The sequence below is a fragment of the Moschus berezovskii genome, chromosome 10, assembly GCF_049115385.1.
Source record: "Moschus berezovskii isolate FMDL1 chromosome 10, NW_MosBer_1.0, whole genome shotgun sequence".
In the NCBI taxonomy this organism is placed as follows: Eukaryota; Metazoa; Chordata; class Mammalia; order Artiodactyla; family Moschidae; genus Moschus; species Moschus berezovskii.
The window spans coordinates 80,643,574-80,659,024 of record NC_142469.1 but is presented as its reverse complement, the minus strand read 5'-3'; the positions used below and the strand labels follow the sequence as shown (position 1 = coordinate 80,659,024).

Genomic DNA, 15,451 nt, shown 5'->3' with positions numbered 1-15,451 from the left:
AAAAAATCAATGTAATTCACCATAAAATTAAACAAAACCATATGATTATCTCAATAAATGCAATAAAAGACTTGACAAAATTTGTCACCCATTCTGATAACTAATGCAGAGAAGGGAACTTCTTCAACTTGATAGAGGGAATCTACAATAACTTAAAGATCTTACTTAATTTGTTCTAAGCTTGACCACATCACCATAGATATTCATAATTGTATAGGTAACCAATGCAATAATGCAATTTTTGAAAAAATTATGAAGATTGTAAAAGAAATAAAAGAATCTTATTCACAGATGACAGAATCTCAAAATGCTATTAGAACTATTTAATGGGTTAGTAGAATATAAGGTCTAAACATAAAAACCAATTGTATTTTTGTACCAGTAGTGAATAATTTAAAATTTAAAATATCATTTGTAATAGTTACCGAATATGTAGTAATCTAGGATACATTTATCAAAATATATGCAAACCTGGATACTGAAAATCCCTAATCTGCTGAAAATCAAAACCAAATAGATATATCCATTTTCATGGATTGAAACTATTGTCAGATAATTATTAACAGATTATTATTATCCATTCTCTGAAAATTTGATCTATTGATTCAATTCAATCCTGATCAAAATGCCAATAGACTTTAAGAATTAAAAATCTGATTTTCAAATTGATTTGGAAATATAAACAACAAACTTAGAACAGTCAAAGCAATTTTGAAAAGGAAGAACAAAGTTAAAGGGATTTTATCATGTGATTTATGACTTATATGTCCACCTTTATGACGATACCGGATAAGTCATAAATCAGCAGAGAGTCTAGAAATAGACCCCAGTGTATGTGATCAATTGATTGTTGCCAAAATTACCAAGATACCTCAGAGGGGAAAAGGATAATCTTTTTCAACAAATTTTGCTGGAACAATCAGATATACACTATTATAAACTATGACCATATCATATTCAGAAATTAAATAGAAATGGATCAATGACTTAAAAAATGTAAGAGCTAAATTCTACATATATAACTTGTAGAATAAGCAAGGTAAGTTTGGTAACCTTGAATTATGAGTAGATTTCTCAGGATACAAAAGTATGAACCGTAAACAAAAAGGGGGCTGAATTGGGCTTTGTGAAAATTCAAAACATTGCTAAGAAAATGAAAAGATAAAATTATAACTTGAGAGAAAATATTTGCAACACATTGATAAAATGTATTTAGAAAACTTTAGGAACTCTCAGAACTCAATGATGTGAAACAACCTTGTAAAAATGGGCAAAAGAGTTGAACATTTAACCAAAGAGATACAGATAGGAAATAAGCATGTGTAAAGATGTGCTGAGTACGGTGTGTGTGCTTGGTTGCTCAGTCGTGTCCAACTGTGCGACCCCATGGACACCAGGCTCCTCTGTCCATGGGATTCTCCTGGTAAGAATACTGGAATGGATTGCCATTTCCTCCTCCAGGGGATCGTCCTGACCCAGGGATATTGCCTGTGACCCAGGTATCAAACTTGCATCTCCTGTGTCTCCTACATTACAGGTGGATTCTTTACAGCAGAGCCACAGGGGAAGCCAGCTTAGTAATTAATGCCTTTAATAATTAATTTGAAAACAATACAGAGATACCATTACATACCTATTAGAATGCAAAAGAATGAAAATTGACAATGCTAAGTGCTGACAAGTGTGTTGAATAATTGGAACTCAACGCATTTGAGAGTGTGAAGTGGCACAGCCGTTTTAGGAAGCCATTTGGCAGTTATTTAAGAACTTAAGCATATACTTAGCATATATAGCAGTTGCACTTGAGAATATTTACTCGAGAAATGAAAACATAACATGCAAAGCTAGAAATAACTCAAATGTCTATTAATTGGTATATGGAGAAATAAAATGTAGTATCTTTCCATACAGTGAAAATACTGCTTGGCAGTAAATGGAATGTTATTATAAATGCAACTACATGAATGAATCTCAAAGCTTTATGCTGAGTGAAGGATACCAGAAACAAAAAACTATCTTCTATATGATTCCATCTATATGAAATTCTAGACAAGACAAACTGTTGTGAAAGAAAACAGATCAGTGGTTGAGTGGGGCCAGGACTTGGAGGGTAGGGATTGATTTTGTAAAGGAACGCGTAGGGTACTAGAAATCTTTAATATCTTGATAGTTGTGCTGTCATATGGTGTCATGCTGTATATGTTTGTCAAAATTCATCTAAGTATACACTTAAGCCGGTGATTATTATTGTAATTCATATAATTTGTTATGTCTCAATAATACTGATTTTTAAAAACAGAGAAGCTAAAGAAAAAATGATGCAGAGATGGTAAAGATAAACGGACGGTTAAAGATAAATAGAACATGAACAAATGTATTTGAGAGATTTCAAAATTCAGTGATAGTCCATGAAATGTGAAATTCCATGAAGTAGACTTTTTAAATTATAGTATGACAAAACTAGAACAACAAAAATTTTTAATTTATAAATTACTTGGTAATGTAAAATCTATATTGTGAAGCAATTAGCAAGAAAAAGGAAATACAAACCACAAAAACAGGAGTTTAAAAAGTAGTGAAACTATCATCTCAATAGAATTGTGGAATGCTACCAAAGATATTCTAAGGATTGCACTTAAAATGGTGTTATTAATACAAAGGTTGACAGATCAATGGAAGAGAATAAATAAACATCTTTTGAGCTTCATATGAGGAGCTTCCCCCAGGGTTTCATTTTCAAAATCCTTTTTTCTAGACTATAATTGTTTCTCCTGTTTCTAATTTTTGGTTATCTTTTCCCATTTATTAGTGTCCTCACAGTTTACATGGATTGCCACTACATTTCTAGTACTGAGAAAACAGAGAAAAGTTAGCATTTGCTCTGTATTGATGTAATGGAAATTCAAGGTTATTAGGTATGACTGTCTTCAGAGAAAGAAGACACAAGTAAGTTTCTGAACAGATTATCATTGATTTTCCTTGTGTGAGGCAATCCAGGATTGAACTTTGGGTCTTCTTTTTAAAGTAATTTCTGAACTTTTTTCTATTTTTAAATTTTCTATTTTCTTACTGTTTTGTGGATATATTGCTTCTAGAAACAGAACATGTGAAAAATAAACCTTTAAAAAGATATTTTTATTAAATTTGATTAGGAAAGATTTTTGGAGGATATGGCTTCAGAATTTATCCTTAAGGAATAGGTAGAATTTGGAAATATATTTTAGGTGAGCAGAAGAGTCTTAAAGATGGTAAAATATTGGATGTGTGTGGGATAAAAAAAGATTTTTCCATCTTTTCACATATATTAGATATTCTAACTACTTTGAAACATGAGGGTTTTCAATAATTGAACTTCAGTCTTCACTGGTTCAGTCATTTCTGGGAGAATTCTTTGACTTCAGTCTTTTATCATTATGGTTTTACCCATTCTGTTTTTGAACACATCTCTTCAGCTTTTATTTCTGTCACTCAAAATTTTAGTTCTAACATCTGCAGTTGTTTTTCATCTCATATCTTTTTGAATTTCTTAATATTAATTCTACTTATTTTAAATTATTTTGTTTATGCTGTTTGTTTTTCTTCCATGTTAATTTTTCTCTTCTATTGGATTTGGTGAACTTCTTGATTCTGCTACTTTCCCTCAGTTTTCAGTTGTTAGTCATCTTTGTATTTGAGCATTTTTCTCCTGCCTGTTGGTTGTTTTCAACATAGTCTGCTTCTGCTGTTGGTGAGGGTTGTACCTGCCTGAGACATGAAGCCATATCTCTACATGTTCAGCTGTTTTGTTCTCTGGGTGAAAGTCACCATGTAACACAGCTGGAGGAGGGAAACAGAGCTGCCCTCCCAGCTCCTCAGCTGGTCATCCTCAGGCTTATCCCTTCTTTTCATATTCCTTGCCTGAGTTTATGGCTTCCGCAGAACCAGCCTTTTCTGTGGAGAAGTTTTTTCCTGCAGGCTGTGGTTTTCTCTGGTAGTTTCTTAATGGATTTCTTAATGGATCTAATCCTGCCTGTTTTTCATCCTTGGGGAATTTCTCAAAATATTTATTTTATTACCAGTAACATTCCTTTTTTGATTTCTAGCATTATTTTCTGTTTCTTATTTTAAATAATTTTGAATGGAGAAAGTTATTAATACAAGTATGTGTTTAGTCTGTCATTTGATTTAACTTGGTAATATTTAATACTTAGCAACATTTTCAGTGATATGTTTAGACTCAGTTCAATTCAGTTCAGTTGCTCAGTCGTGTCCGACTCTCCGCGACCCCATGAATCACAGCACGCCAGGCCTCCCTGTCCCTCACCAACTCCCGGAGTTCACTCAAACTCATGTCCATTGAGTCGGTGATGCCATCCAGCCATCTCATTCTCCGTCGTCCCCTTCTCCTCCCGCCCCCAACCTTTCCCAGCATCAGAGTCTTTTCCAGTCAACTCGTCTCATGAGGTGGCCAAAGTATTGCAGTTTCAGCTTTAGCATCAGTCCTTCCAATGAACACCCAGGATCGATCTCCCTTAGAATGGACTGGTTGGATCTCCTTGCAGTACAAGGGACTCTCAAGAGTCTTCTCCAGCACCACAGTTCAAAAGCATCAATTCTTTGGCGATCAGCTTTCTTCACAGTCCAACTCTCACATCCATACATGACCAAGGGAAAAACCATAACCTTGACTAGACGGACCTTGGTTGGCAAAGTAATGTCTCTGCTTTTTAATATGCCATCAAGGTTGATCATAACTTTCCTTCCAAGGAGTAAGCGTCTTTTAATTTCATGGCTGCAGTCAGCATTGCAGTGACTTTGGAGCCCAGAAAAATAAAGTCTGACACTGTTTCCACTGTTTTTCCATCTATTTCCCATGAAGTGATGGGACCAGATGCCATGATCTTCATTTTCTGAATGTTGAGCTTCAAGCCAACCTTTTCACTCTCCTCTTTCACTTTCATCAAGAAGCCCTTGAGTTCCTCTTCACTTTCTGCCATAAGGGTAGTGTCATCTGCATATCTGAGATTATTGATATTTCTCCCAGCAATCTTGATTCCAGCTTGTGCTTCTTCCAGCCCAGCATTCCTCATGATGTACTCTGCATATAAGTTAAATAAGCAAGGTGACAATATACAGCCTTGACGCACTCCTTTTCCAATTTGGAACCAGTCTGTTGTTCCATGTACAGTTCTGACTGTTTTAGACTAATTGCACAGTAATCCGAGAGCTATAAACCTTTGTTTTTTTAATTTAATTATGAAGCAAGATAAATGACCTGTGTTATGTTTTCTCTTAGAGAACATGAAATACTTTAACCATAGTGTTATGCCCTGAGTCCAGTCCCCCCATACTGGTAGAATAAGACACTCGCAGCAATGTAAAAGCAAGAATGGGGTTTATTTCTAGCTCGAGCTAGGGCTCGCCTCCTCCAGCGCAGTGGAGTGTGGACAAGAGCCCCTAGCCCAGGTCACAGCGGTTTTATAGTTTTAGATTACATAAGCACCTATTTTTGTTCAAAAGATCAAGCTGGTAGAAGCTCATTGGCCAGTTCATGCGCGCACAGAAGCTCATTGGCCAGTTTATGCATGTGGGGTTTTTCTGGGGGATTTCCCTTTTTCCTCTGATTGGCCTGATTTTTGGCGCCGGGACTTTTCTAGGGAGGAGTTTCTTAATTTTGGCGCCAGCGGGATCTTCTTAGGGAGGAGTTTCTGTGAACTTAGCCTCCACCCTGTCTCCAGGAAATCGAAACTTAGGCCTAAGCAAGGTCTCAGGCCTATCCTGGCTACTCAGATGTTAGGGCTCCTAACAATAGCTCTTCTAGCAATTTCACTGATATCTCTTAATTAGGTTAGAGTGTGGATTATTTTGCCAGAGGAAAGTAGCATTTGAGATTTGAGCAGTTAATTCACTTTTAAAAAGACATTAACATGTTCCCCACGTTAGTTAAATTTGATTTGAATTTATTCTCAAGATTGCTGGTCTAAGACTGGGAGAATAAGCAGGAAAACGCTCACGACAGGCCCTAGAATGGTGTCACAGTACTGGAGTAAAAAGTGAAATATTCTTCCCAGTATTGCATATTGTGAAACAGTCAACGTGATTTTATCTTCACAGAACTAAACTGTGCTTAGTTGACACTCTGTTGTTCTCTCGTCTTCTCCTAGCTTGATGCTGTTACAAGCAATCTTCAGAAAATCAGGGAAAGTAAAAGTGATGATATAACTTTTGCTAACACCAAGAACCCAGAGAAGAACATGCGCGTAATTAAAAGCAAACCAAGGGATCCACCGTCAGCAACTGAAGATCCAGAAAATGATGTTAGTGTGGAGGACGACAAGCAAGAAAAGGCAAATAAAAAGGTGACAAAAACAGCGCTCCAGGTGACTGCGCAAGAGATGGAGCCAGAAGCTCCTGAGAAGGGAAATGCGACACCTCGGAAAACACGGACTAAGCCACAGCCGGGTGTGACTCATGACAAAAGTGAAAAGGCCAAGGAGGAAGGAGAAAAGAATAGTTTAGATGAGGAACAACTGATGCAAGTATACCAGCTCCAAGTGGCTGAAGAAATGGCAAAGGAGATTAAGAAGAAAATCCGAAAGAAACTCAAGGAGCAGTTGTCTTACTTTCCCTTAGATTCTTCATTGCATGATGACAAATTGAGTGGTGAAAAAACAAAAAAGAAAAAAAAGAAAGTTCCCATCTTGTCTAAATCTGAAACAAGGTATGTTACATTGGTAAATATACAGCGTCCTCTTAAAAAAACACTGTTTTCAGCTTTTGAGTGATACCTGGAGTTTTGTTACTAAGTCCAAGCTCATAGTGCTTACCTCCCAAAAGGCCAATAATTGTGAGAGACCAGTTGTTGGGGCAATGAATGGCAACTTTATTCAGAAAGCCAGCAAATTCAGAAGATGCTTTATGCCCCTGATAACCATCTTGCCTGAGATAGAATTCAAGCTCCTTTTGAGGAGGAGGGAGTACTAAATACTAAAAGGAGAGGGAGTCAAGTCAAACTTGACTGGTTCCCATAAGCCTCCAGAGAGGATCTGTTCATTTCTTTGTCCCTGCAGCCATTCACAGGTGGACCTGGTAAGGATGTTTCCTTCGAGCTACACAAAGGTATTTTAGCTTCATTTCCATTACTTGGGGAACAGTGTTTGCAGAGATGGGCCATTATGTATAATTCAAGCACACAGGCAACGTACTTTTAGTGATTAACTTGTAATAGAATACAGAAGGTTCCTCCTGTTACAGTTCCCCCGTTGGTGTCCATACCACAGTCTTGCAGGATAAGGGACAGAGACCATTCTGCTGAATGGAAGTAACAAATTCCCTTAGGTTCTTCAGTCAGTCCTTTTCGAAATGTTTAGCCATTTCCGTTTGAACCCGATGAAACCTCTCACCACTCTGTTGTCTAATTCATCATAACTTGTGCTTTGGGTTCTAGTTCCCAATACATATATCAAATTCCTATGCTATTTATTTGGACAAAACTGAACAAATTGGTTGCCCCTTCTCCAGCTGTAATGGAATCACCATCTACTTCTGTTGGATAGGCAGACCCGTTGGAGACAAACTCATGAATAGTGTAGTACAGAAGTTTTAGTATAATTGGCCACTACTAGGTCTTTTCGGAGAAGGCAATGGCAAGCCACTCCAGTACTCTTGTCTAGAAAATCCCATGGATGGAGGAGCCTGGTAGGCTGCAGTCCGTGGGGTCGCTAAGGGTCGGACACGACTGAGCGACTTCACTTTCACTTTTCACTTTCACACATTGGAGAAGGAAATGGCAACCCACTCCAGTGTTCTTGCCTGGAGAATCCCAGGGACGGGGGAGCCTGGTGGGCTTCCGTCTATGGGGTCACACAGAGTCGGACACGACTGAAGTGACTTGGCAGCAGCAACTAGGTCTTTTAGCACTTTTAGATTCTACCTGGGCAGGCACCTGGAATGGCCTACCATCAGTTCAGTTCAGTTCAGTTCAGTCGCTCAGTCGTGTCTGACTCTCCGCGACCCCATGAATCACAGCACGCCAGGCCTCCCTGTCCATCACCAACTCCCGGAGTACACTCAAACTCATGTCCACAGAGTCGGTGATGCCATCCATACAGTATTTTAAAGGTACTTAATTTAAGCCTGCTTCTGGGAGCCATTGATCCATAGCAGGGCAACTGGCAAGGCCTTATGCTAAGTTAAATATCTCGACATTAGTATTTTAGTGAAACTTAGGGTTTTTCCTATTGATTGTGGTCTCCAGGATGAATAGTTTTAATGCTTATCCAAATCAGGATAATTTCCCGAAGGAGGGCTTTCAGAGAGTCTCTGTTCATGGAATACGCTTCCACCCACCCTGAAAAAAGTATCCACAGCAACGCTATCAGGTTATCTGAGATTTCTTGCAATTGGGGTATTTAAGTGAAGTCTCTTTTTCAGTGCGGGGTGGGGCAGGTTCCTCTGTGTTGAGTCCCCATCTGGGGAGGGATGACAGCAGTCTTTGGGATTTTTTTAAGATCTTGGGGGAAGGAGCTCTGTATCCTTTTCTGGGCTTTTCATGAACTCTGTCTGTAGATTTCCAGCATCCTGATGGGACTCTGTCAAACTTTTCTGGTGAAAAACTTCACCAGAGTGAGGTCTATCAGAAAAGGAATCAACCTCCCCACTGTCAATTTTACCTGGATCCTGTGGAGAATTCAGTGCCTCAAGTCCAAGGGAACCCTTGGTCCTCTTCATTCAGAATATCCCTCTCTGCCATATAAGAGGCTCTCATCTTTTGTTCTTCTTCTGTTTCAGCCTAGAGCAGTTTCTGTTTTCCAGTTCTTCCTCCTTACAGTAAGCGCATCATTCCTTCCCCAATGGGGACTTACCTCTCATCCAGTAACTAGCCTTCTGGGAATCCAGTGCCTCTGCCAAAAATGTGATGTTTCATCTTGCATCTTTCTTCTGGTTTTTCCCTGTTGAATAGTTTAAAAAAGCAACATCTACCAATTAAGAAGTGTTCATTCCAAATGTTCCATCTAATTTTTATAACTTTCTCCTGATATCTGAGGCACTTTGCCCCAAAAGGTCAAATTTGCCTTTCTAATATTTTCAGGGGTCTCAGGATCTGCACAGAGTCAGACACGACTGAAGTGACTTAGCAGCAGCAGCAGCAGGATCTGCATTAGTATGATGTCTGTAGGTCTGATAAATCCTTTCCAAAAATTCAGAGAGGTCTTCATTTGTTTTGCTGAATTTCCTGAATTGTTCAAGCTTGTTCAATCCCTTTTGCTTTGGTTTCCCTTTTCAAAGCCCTGCCAAAGATGCACTAACAAGTCGTGCTCTTCTAAGGGCCTTCTTCCCTCTTTGGGATCCTAGGTTGGTTCAGCTGTGGGTGCTGTCAAGTGGGCTTCACGTATAGAGGATCCTCCCTATGAGAAGGGTTGCAATCTTATGAGGGTTGGGATTTTTCCAGTTAAACAAGTCCAAGAAACCCAGACAGCTGTTTGTTTGCATTTAGGCTCCCTACTAGGTAACGGCATAAGGGAAATTACCCTGATCCCATAGTAGCTTCTGGCCCAATTGGGTGCCCTGTCTGGTCTTAAATGGCAATATCAGAACAAGTCCCTCTCTCCCGGAAACTCACACAGGATTTTCTAACTCATCCCTGTAAGGAGGGGAAGTCCTGAGCCCCATTGTAAGAAATTGGGACTGGGGAGGAATGGAAGATGGTGGAAAGGGTGCATGTATTGGCATAGTGGCCAGATTGGCTGGGTCAGTTAAGGTTTGAGGAATTAAGCTTTGAAGCAACATATCCTCACTTTCATTCCCTTCCTTATTTCTTCTTTTCTGATAATAGTACAGGTGCTTGCACATAAAGGATTATCATTCTTCCCTAATTTTTCACAAAATACCTGTAGAGTCATTCAAAATCCTCTGTGAAATAGCAATTTATCATTAAAAGGACACCTTTTTGCTTTAGCTTCAACCAACTGGGATTACAACATGCATTTGAATAGAAACCTGATTAATGCTATGACAGACAGTTTAAGACAACACTGAAATTATGAGTAATATCATTTACCAGGGTATACCAGAATGTTAGGAACTCTATATAATTTATAGAATATGAAAAGTAATAACATTTACCCATGAGATACAGTCTAAGAAGTGTTAAGTGTTATTTATTTAATAATGCTTCCCATGTAATTGAACATACCAGATAAGCCTGATTAATTCTATATTCCTCTCTGAAATGGAGAGAAATAATTTGAGATGTTCCAGAGACCCTCTGAAAAACTCCAAAGTTAGCCAGAGGCCAGATGAACTCCACTTAAAACTTGATCTTTTTGGAAGCTTGTTAAAAAATATCAAAAGTTAACCAATGATGAGTAAAGATATCAATGGCAAACACAGATCACTTAAACAAAGAAACACAGTTACCGAAAGTAGTTCAATATTTTAATAAAACTTTTTATCCTCTTAGAGAAAGAAATTCAGGTTTTTACCACTTTACCTTTAAGATTTTGTAATTAAGTTCAGTCTTACCTTAGAACTTGGTTTAGTTTCAAGTTACGAAAATCGGGAAAGACTATTCTAAATAGACATTTCCAAAACATTATTCCCATAGAGTTTACTCCAGAACTCTTTACTTCATTTACTTATATTTACTTAAAGCTTTGTCCCATTATTTTACTTTCTGATAAACTTTGTAACAGGAATAAGGTATTTTTTATTTCTGGTGAACCTAGAAGTACAATGAAAGTATTGTACTTAATGTTTATGACTCTAAAGACATATCTATATAAAAACAAGTTTAAGCTAACTTTTCATACCAGATATTATTTCCATACTAAGTATTTTCTAGATCATGTGAGCCTGAAACTCATTCTGGCCAGTTTCATTGTCTTTGAGTATTTGTGTAAGCACTTAATTTCCATTAAGCCAGTTAAATAGTGCCCCTTTACAAATTAACTTTGGCATTGCCACACATATGCAAACACACAAACACAGGGACCTCATAGTTCCCATTCCAAAATTTTAGCCATGAATCTGATACAACAACGTAAAACCCAGTTGTAAAAGAGGGTAAATTTAAATTGGGTTTCTGGCAGACAGAACAAATCAAGGTCAGCTGTCTACATGGTGAAACCATTTTACTGGTATTTATGAAAAAGACACTTCTGTTTCTATGTGTAGTTTTGGTGATTTTAGGAACCAAGTACAACTTCTTTTTCGTTGGAATATCCCACTTTTGGACAGGAACAGATTTTTTTTTCCTGTTTATTTTCCCCATTTCATATCAGTAAAAGTTTTACAAAACTGATATGGCTATAAATGGAGAAGCAGAAGCACACAAGATGAAACAAAAAACCCAAAGAACAAACAGAAAATCCTAAATAAACCCTCAAGCTTGTTCTCCGGAGTTTTACATGTACTAACCACATAATAAATGACCAAAAATGACATAATTAACATAGCAAGAATAGCAGTATGTGGTGCACGGTGTCCCAAGATGAAGATCTTAAGAGGTACTGTGGCCCCATGTTGTTACAATAAGATATTTTGCTTTCACCCATGGGTTCAGAGCTGTAATAGGATCCCTTACCGAAAATGCACTTCAGAGGACTTTCTTTAGGGATAGATGAAACATTGCTCCTTTTCTAAGACAAACAAAACACAAACAAATGTTAGCATCCAAAGAAACCAAAAAACCAATTCACAGATCAGGTAGAAGTCCTACAATTCTGTCCTCTCCCCAATGGAATACCCCACAAAATAAATTGACTTATTCCTGAGGAAAAAAAAGCCCAAAGGTGGGGAGGAAATGAAGTTCCTGACTGTACACACCAGAGCAACTTATCCTACCATATGGAGCTCGTCAGCTTCCAAATGTTGGTTCCTTGCTCCAATTGCCAGGTATTGGGGCAGCCAGTGCCACTTAAGGGAATTTTGGAGATTAGATCCTCAGGACAGGTGGTCTCAGCAGCTACAAGGCTCCTGGTTGGCTTCACCAAAATTTGTTACCAAGCTTAAGCTTGTACTGCTCACTGCACCTACAGGCCAATGATTGGTAGACAAGTTTTTGGGGCAAGGAATAATTGCTTTATTTGGAAAACCAGCAAACTGAGAAAACAGTTGACTCATACCCCTCAAAGAACCATCTTGCCTGAATTAGAATTCAATCTCGTTTTATACTAAAAGGGGAGGGAATAAAATCAAACACTTCCTGGTTCCCATCAGCCTCCAGAGGGAGTGTGTTAATTTCTTCCTCCCTGCAGTCACTCACAAATGGACCTGGTCAAGATGTTTCCATGAGCTAAACAAAGGTTTTTTAGCTTAATGCTCATTGCTTTGGAAGCAGGATTCCCAGAGTTGGGCCATTATGTATAATTTAAACTCACAGGCAACATCCTTTAGTGATTAACTTGTAATAGAATATAAAAGGTTCTTCCCTATTACAGTTTCAGAAAGAAAATGTTTAGTCCTCCTTTTGGACATGTGTACTGTGCATGCTCAATTGCTCAGTCATGTCCGAGTCTTTGAGACTCCATGGACTCTAGTCTGCCTGGCTCCTCTGTCCATGGAATTTCCCAGGCTAGAATATTGGAGTGGATTGCCATTTCCTACTCCAGGAGATCTTCCTGATCCCGGAATTGAATCTGCATCTCTGGCATCTTCTACATTGGCAGATGGATTCTTCACTACTGTGCCACCTTTGGACACATGGGCAGTACAATACTAAGAGCTAACCTTTATGTGGCCCCTTCTTGTGTGCTTAATGCTTTACAGGGAACATGCACTTTTCCCCTTATGAAAACTCTCTCAGGAATAGTACTATCATCCTATTTTGCATAATTGCATCCTTTATTTAGCTATAAATACTTGTTTAGATATATAAAAATAACATTTTCCCCTTATTTTATTTATAATATTCACTGTAGAACATACAGACACAAAAAGGAAAACATAAGTAATCCAACCATCCAGAGATAATCACGGTTAGCAATTTGGTATTCCTTTAGTCTTTTTTTATATACAGTGCTTATATGTATATGCTTACATATACAATGTGAGCTTCCGTGAGTAGATTCTTATTTATTATGTCTCTCCTTGGGGTAAACAAGGTAAAAACTATCTTTTAACTACTGTAAGTTTGTTTTTTGTAATCTACATCTGGATAAACAACTTGAGATGGAAACAGTCTGTGTTTGACTATTCCCTGATATTCAGGGTCAGTTTCATTTAATGTCCTCATCTAAAAATAGTTCCCCTCTTATTAAAAGCTAGACAACCAGTTGTAACAAAGAGAGGGCAAATAGTTGCTAACAGGCACATGCATTAAAAGTTACCCCAGACTTTAACAGCTCAGAACAAACATATATTGTCTCCCAGCTTCTATGGCTCAGGAATCTGAGTGGCTTAGTGGGTGTCTCTAACTCAGGGCCTCTCACAGTCAGGCTACAGTCAGGATGTCAGCCTGGGCTGCAGTCATCTCAAGGCTTGGCTGGGGGAGGATCTGCCAAGTGACATGCCAGTTGGAAGATACAGATGGTCCACTGCTAAACTCACTCATGTGGCCATTAGCAGGTTTCAGATCCTGACTGGCTTTTGGCCAAAGACATCAGGTCCTTGCCACGTGAACCTCTTCACATGGGCTACTCACAACAGGGCCACTTGCTTCCCTTCAGCAAGGGCTCTGAAAGAGAAGAAGGGAGACCAAAGTCACAGTCCTTTGGGAACCTAATCATAGAAGTGATACCAATTACTTTTATCATAATCTGTCTATAAGAACTAAGTCACTTGGTCCAGTCCACAATCAAGAGAAAGGATTACACAAAGATGTGAGTATCAGGGCGCTTCCCTGGTGGCTCAGTGGTAAAGAATCCACCTCCCAATGCAGGAGATGCAGGTTTGATCCCTGGATCAGGAAGATCCTCTGGAGGAGGAAATGGTAACCCACTCCAGTATTCTTGCCTGAGAAATCCCGTGCACAGAGGAGCCTGATGGGCTACAATCCATGGGGTCACAAAGAGTCAGACATGCCTTGGTGACTAAACAACAACAACATGAGTATTAGGAGGCATGGATCATTGGAGGCCACCTTAAAGACTGCTTACTACAGTACACCATAAATCTTATTTCTTCACATAGTTGCCGTATCTGTTATGAACTGTAAGTCATACTCACTCTTAGTAAGATCAGTTTGTGAATTTTAAACAAAGCCATGCTTTACATGACAAAGACATGCAGAGGGTAACTGTTCTCTTTAAATAACAGTGTGTGATGATATGATAAAATAACATGATTTTCTAGAATGACTGCTTTGAAATATTTCTTTACTCTTTATTTCTCAACCCCCTTTTTGAAAAATGACTAAATATATTGGAAGTCAATTTTTAATTATTAGATGCAGATTTCTTTTTTACTTGGTAAGTCACAAACATTAATAGGCTGATTTCTCCTTACAACTCAGTGTGCTTCTAGGCTGCCACCCTTTACCATTTAGTATTAATAGTTCATGTGATGCAGATTTAAATTTTAATGATAGTCTTATGAAAACGTAGTGACACATAAGCCACTGGCAAACACAAGCAATTAATTTTTACCTAGAAATCAAAAGTTGGATATCTGAAGCCTCTTGAAAACAGAACAAACAAAATTAGAACACTTTCTTCGCATTTAAATTATCTAGAGATTTGTTCATTATTCCTTTACTTGGCAGTAGAGTGAGGATGATTTTTTCAATCCTAAGTAAAAACAGATCCATTGATCGTAAAATACAATTTCGTTTTCCCCAGGAGTTTAGAGATGAGTTTAATTTGGCTCATGGGATATATAACTTATCACCAAGGGTAAATTAGTACACATGATACTTAGTTTGACAGCTAACCATTTTACTGTGTAAGAAAATATATGTATCTCTCAGCAGAAAATAATACTGATTTTAGGATTATCCTTGCCTCTAGTCACTGTTAACTTTGCTGCAAGGTAATAATAATAATGGTACATTTCCAGTGGCTTCAACTTGGATTATATTTGCAGTACATCAATCATCTCTGATGACCCAGTTGAAGGTGAACAAAAGAAAGAATCTCCAGTTGGAGCAGTTACCTCAGAGACTCATCAAGATGATGAAATGAGCTCAAAGGAACAAAATGTAGAAGACAACATGCAAGATGACACAAAATCCAAACTGAAGAAAAAGAAAAAGAAGGCTAAAACAGGTTTGTTATCCAAATTAAATGAAACATGTGTGCCTTGGTAGGAATAACTGATTCAGGGACTTTTAGTCCTTAAAACTAAAGAAAATTTAGTCCCAAATGGTATAACTGAAAAAATAATCCGATACAGAATATTTGATACTTATGCTTAGATTCATCTAGATTATAACATTCATTTATTTATAACTGTGGGTCTCTGTGATGAGTTAGTCTTAACTTGAGTCATCATTAGTAATGTAGTTGCTATTGTGACCCAAATGTCTTCTGTATGT

At 38.1% G+C, this 15,451-nt stretch overlaps 1 protein-coding gene across 11 annotated transcripts in view; it reads left to right on the top strand.

The window, feature by feature from the left end:
- The window catches only part of AHI1 (Abelson helper integration site 1), a 228,815-nt gene that overhangs the window by 15,819 nt on the left and 197,545 nt on the right, over nucleotides 1-15,451 (top strand). For 10 of the 11 annotated variants that reach the window (XR_016038442.1, XR_016038443.1, XR_016038441.1 and 7 more), the window contains exons 5-6: nucleotides 6,144-6,700; nucleotides 14,974-15,182. Coding sequence is in view for 7 of the 11 variants with exons in the window: in XM_088840772.1 (XP_088696898.1) it covers nucleotides 6,144-6,700; nucleotides 14,974-15,182 (766 nt within the window). In the remaining 4 variants the exon portion in view is untranslated. The remainder of the gene's footprint in view (nucleotides 1-6,143; nucleotides 6,701-14,973; nucleotides 15,183-15,451) is intronic. The other variant, XM_055433713.2, reaches the window with a different exon arrangement.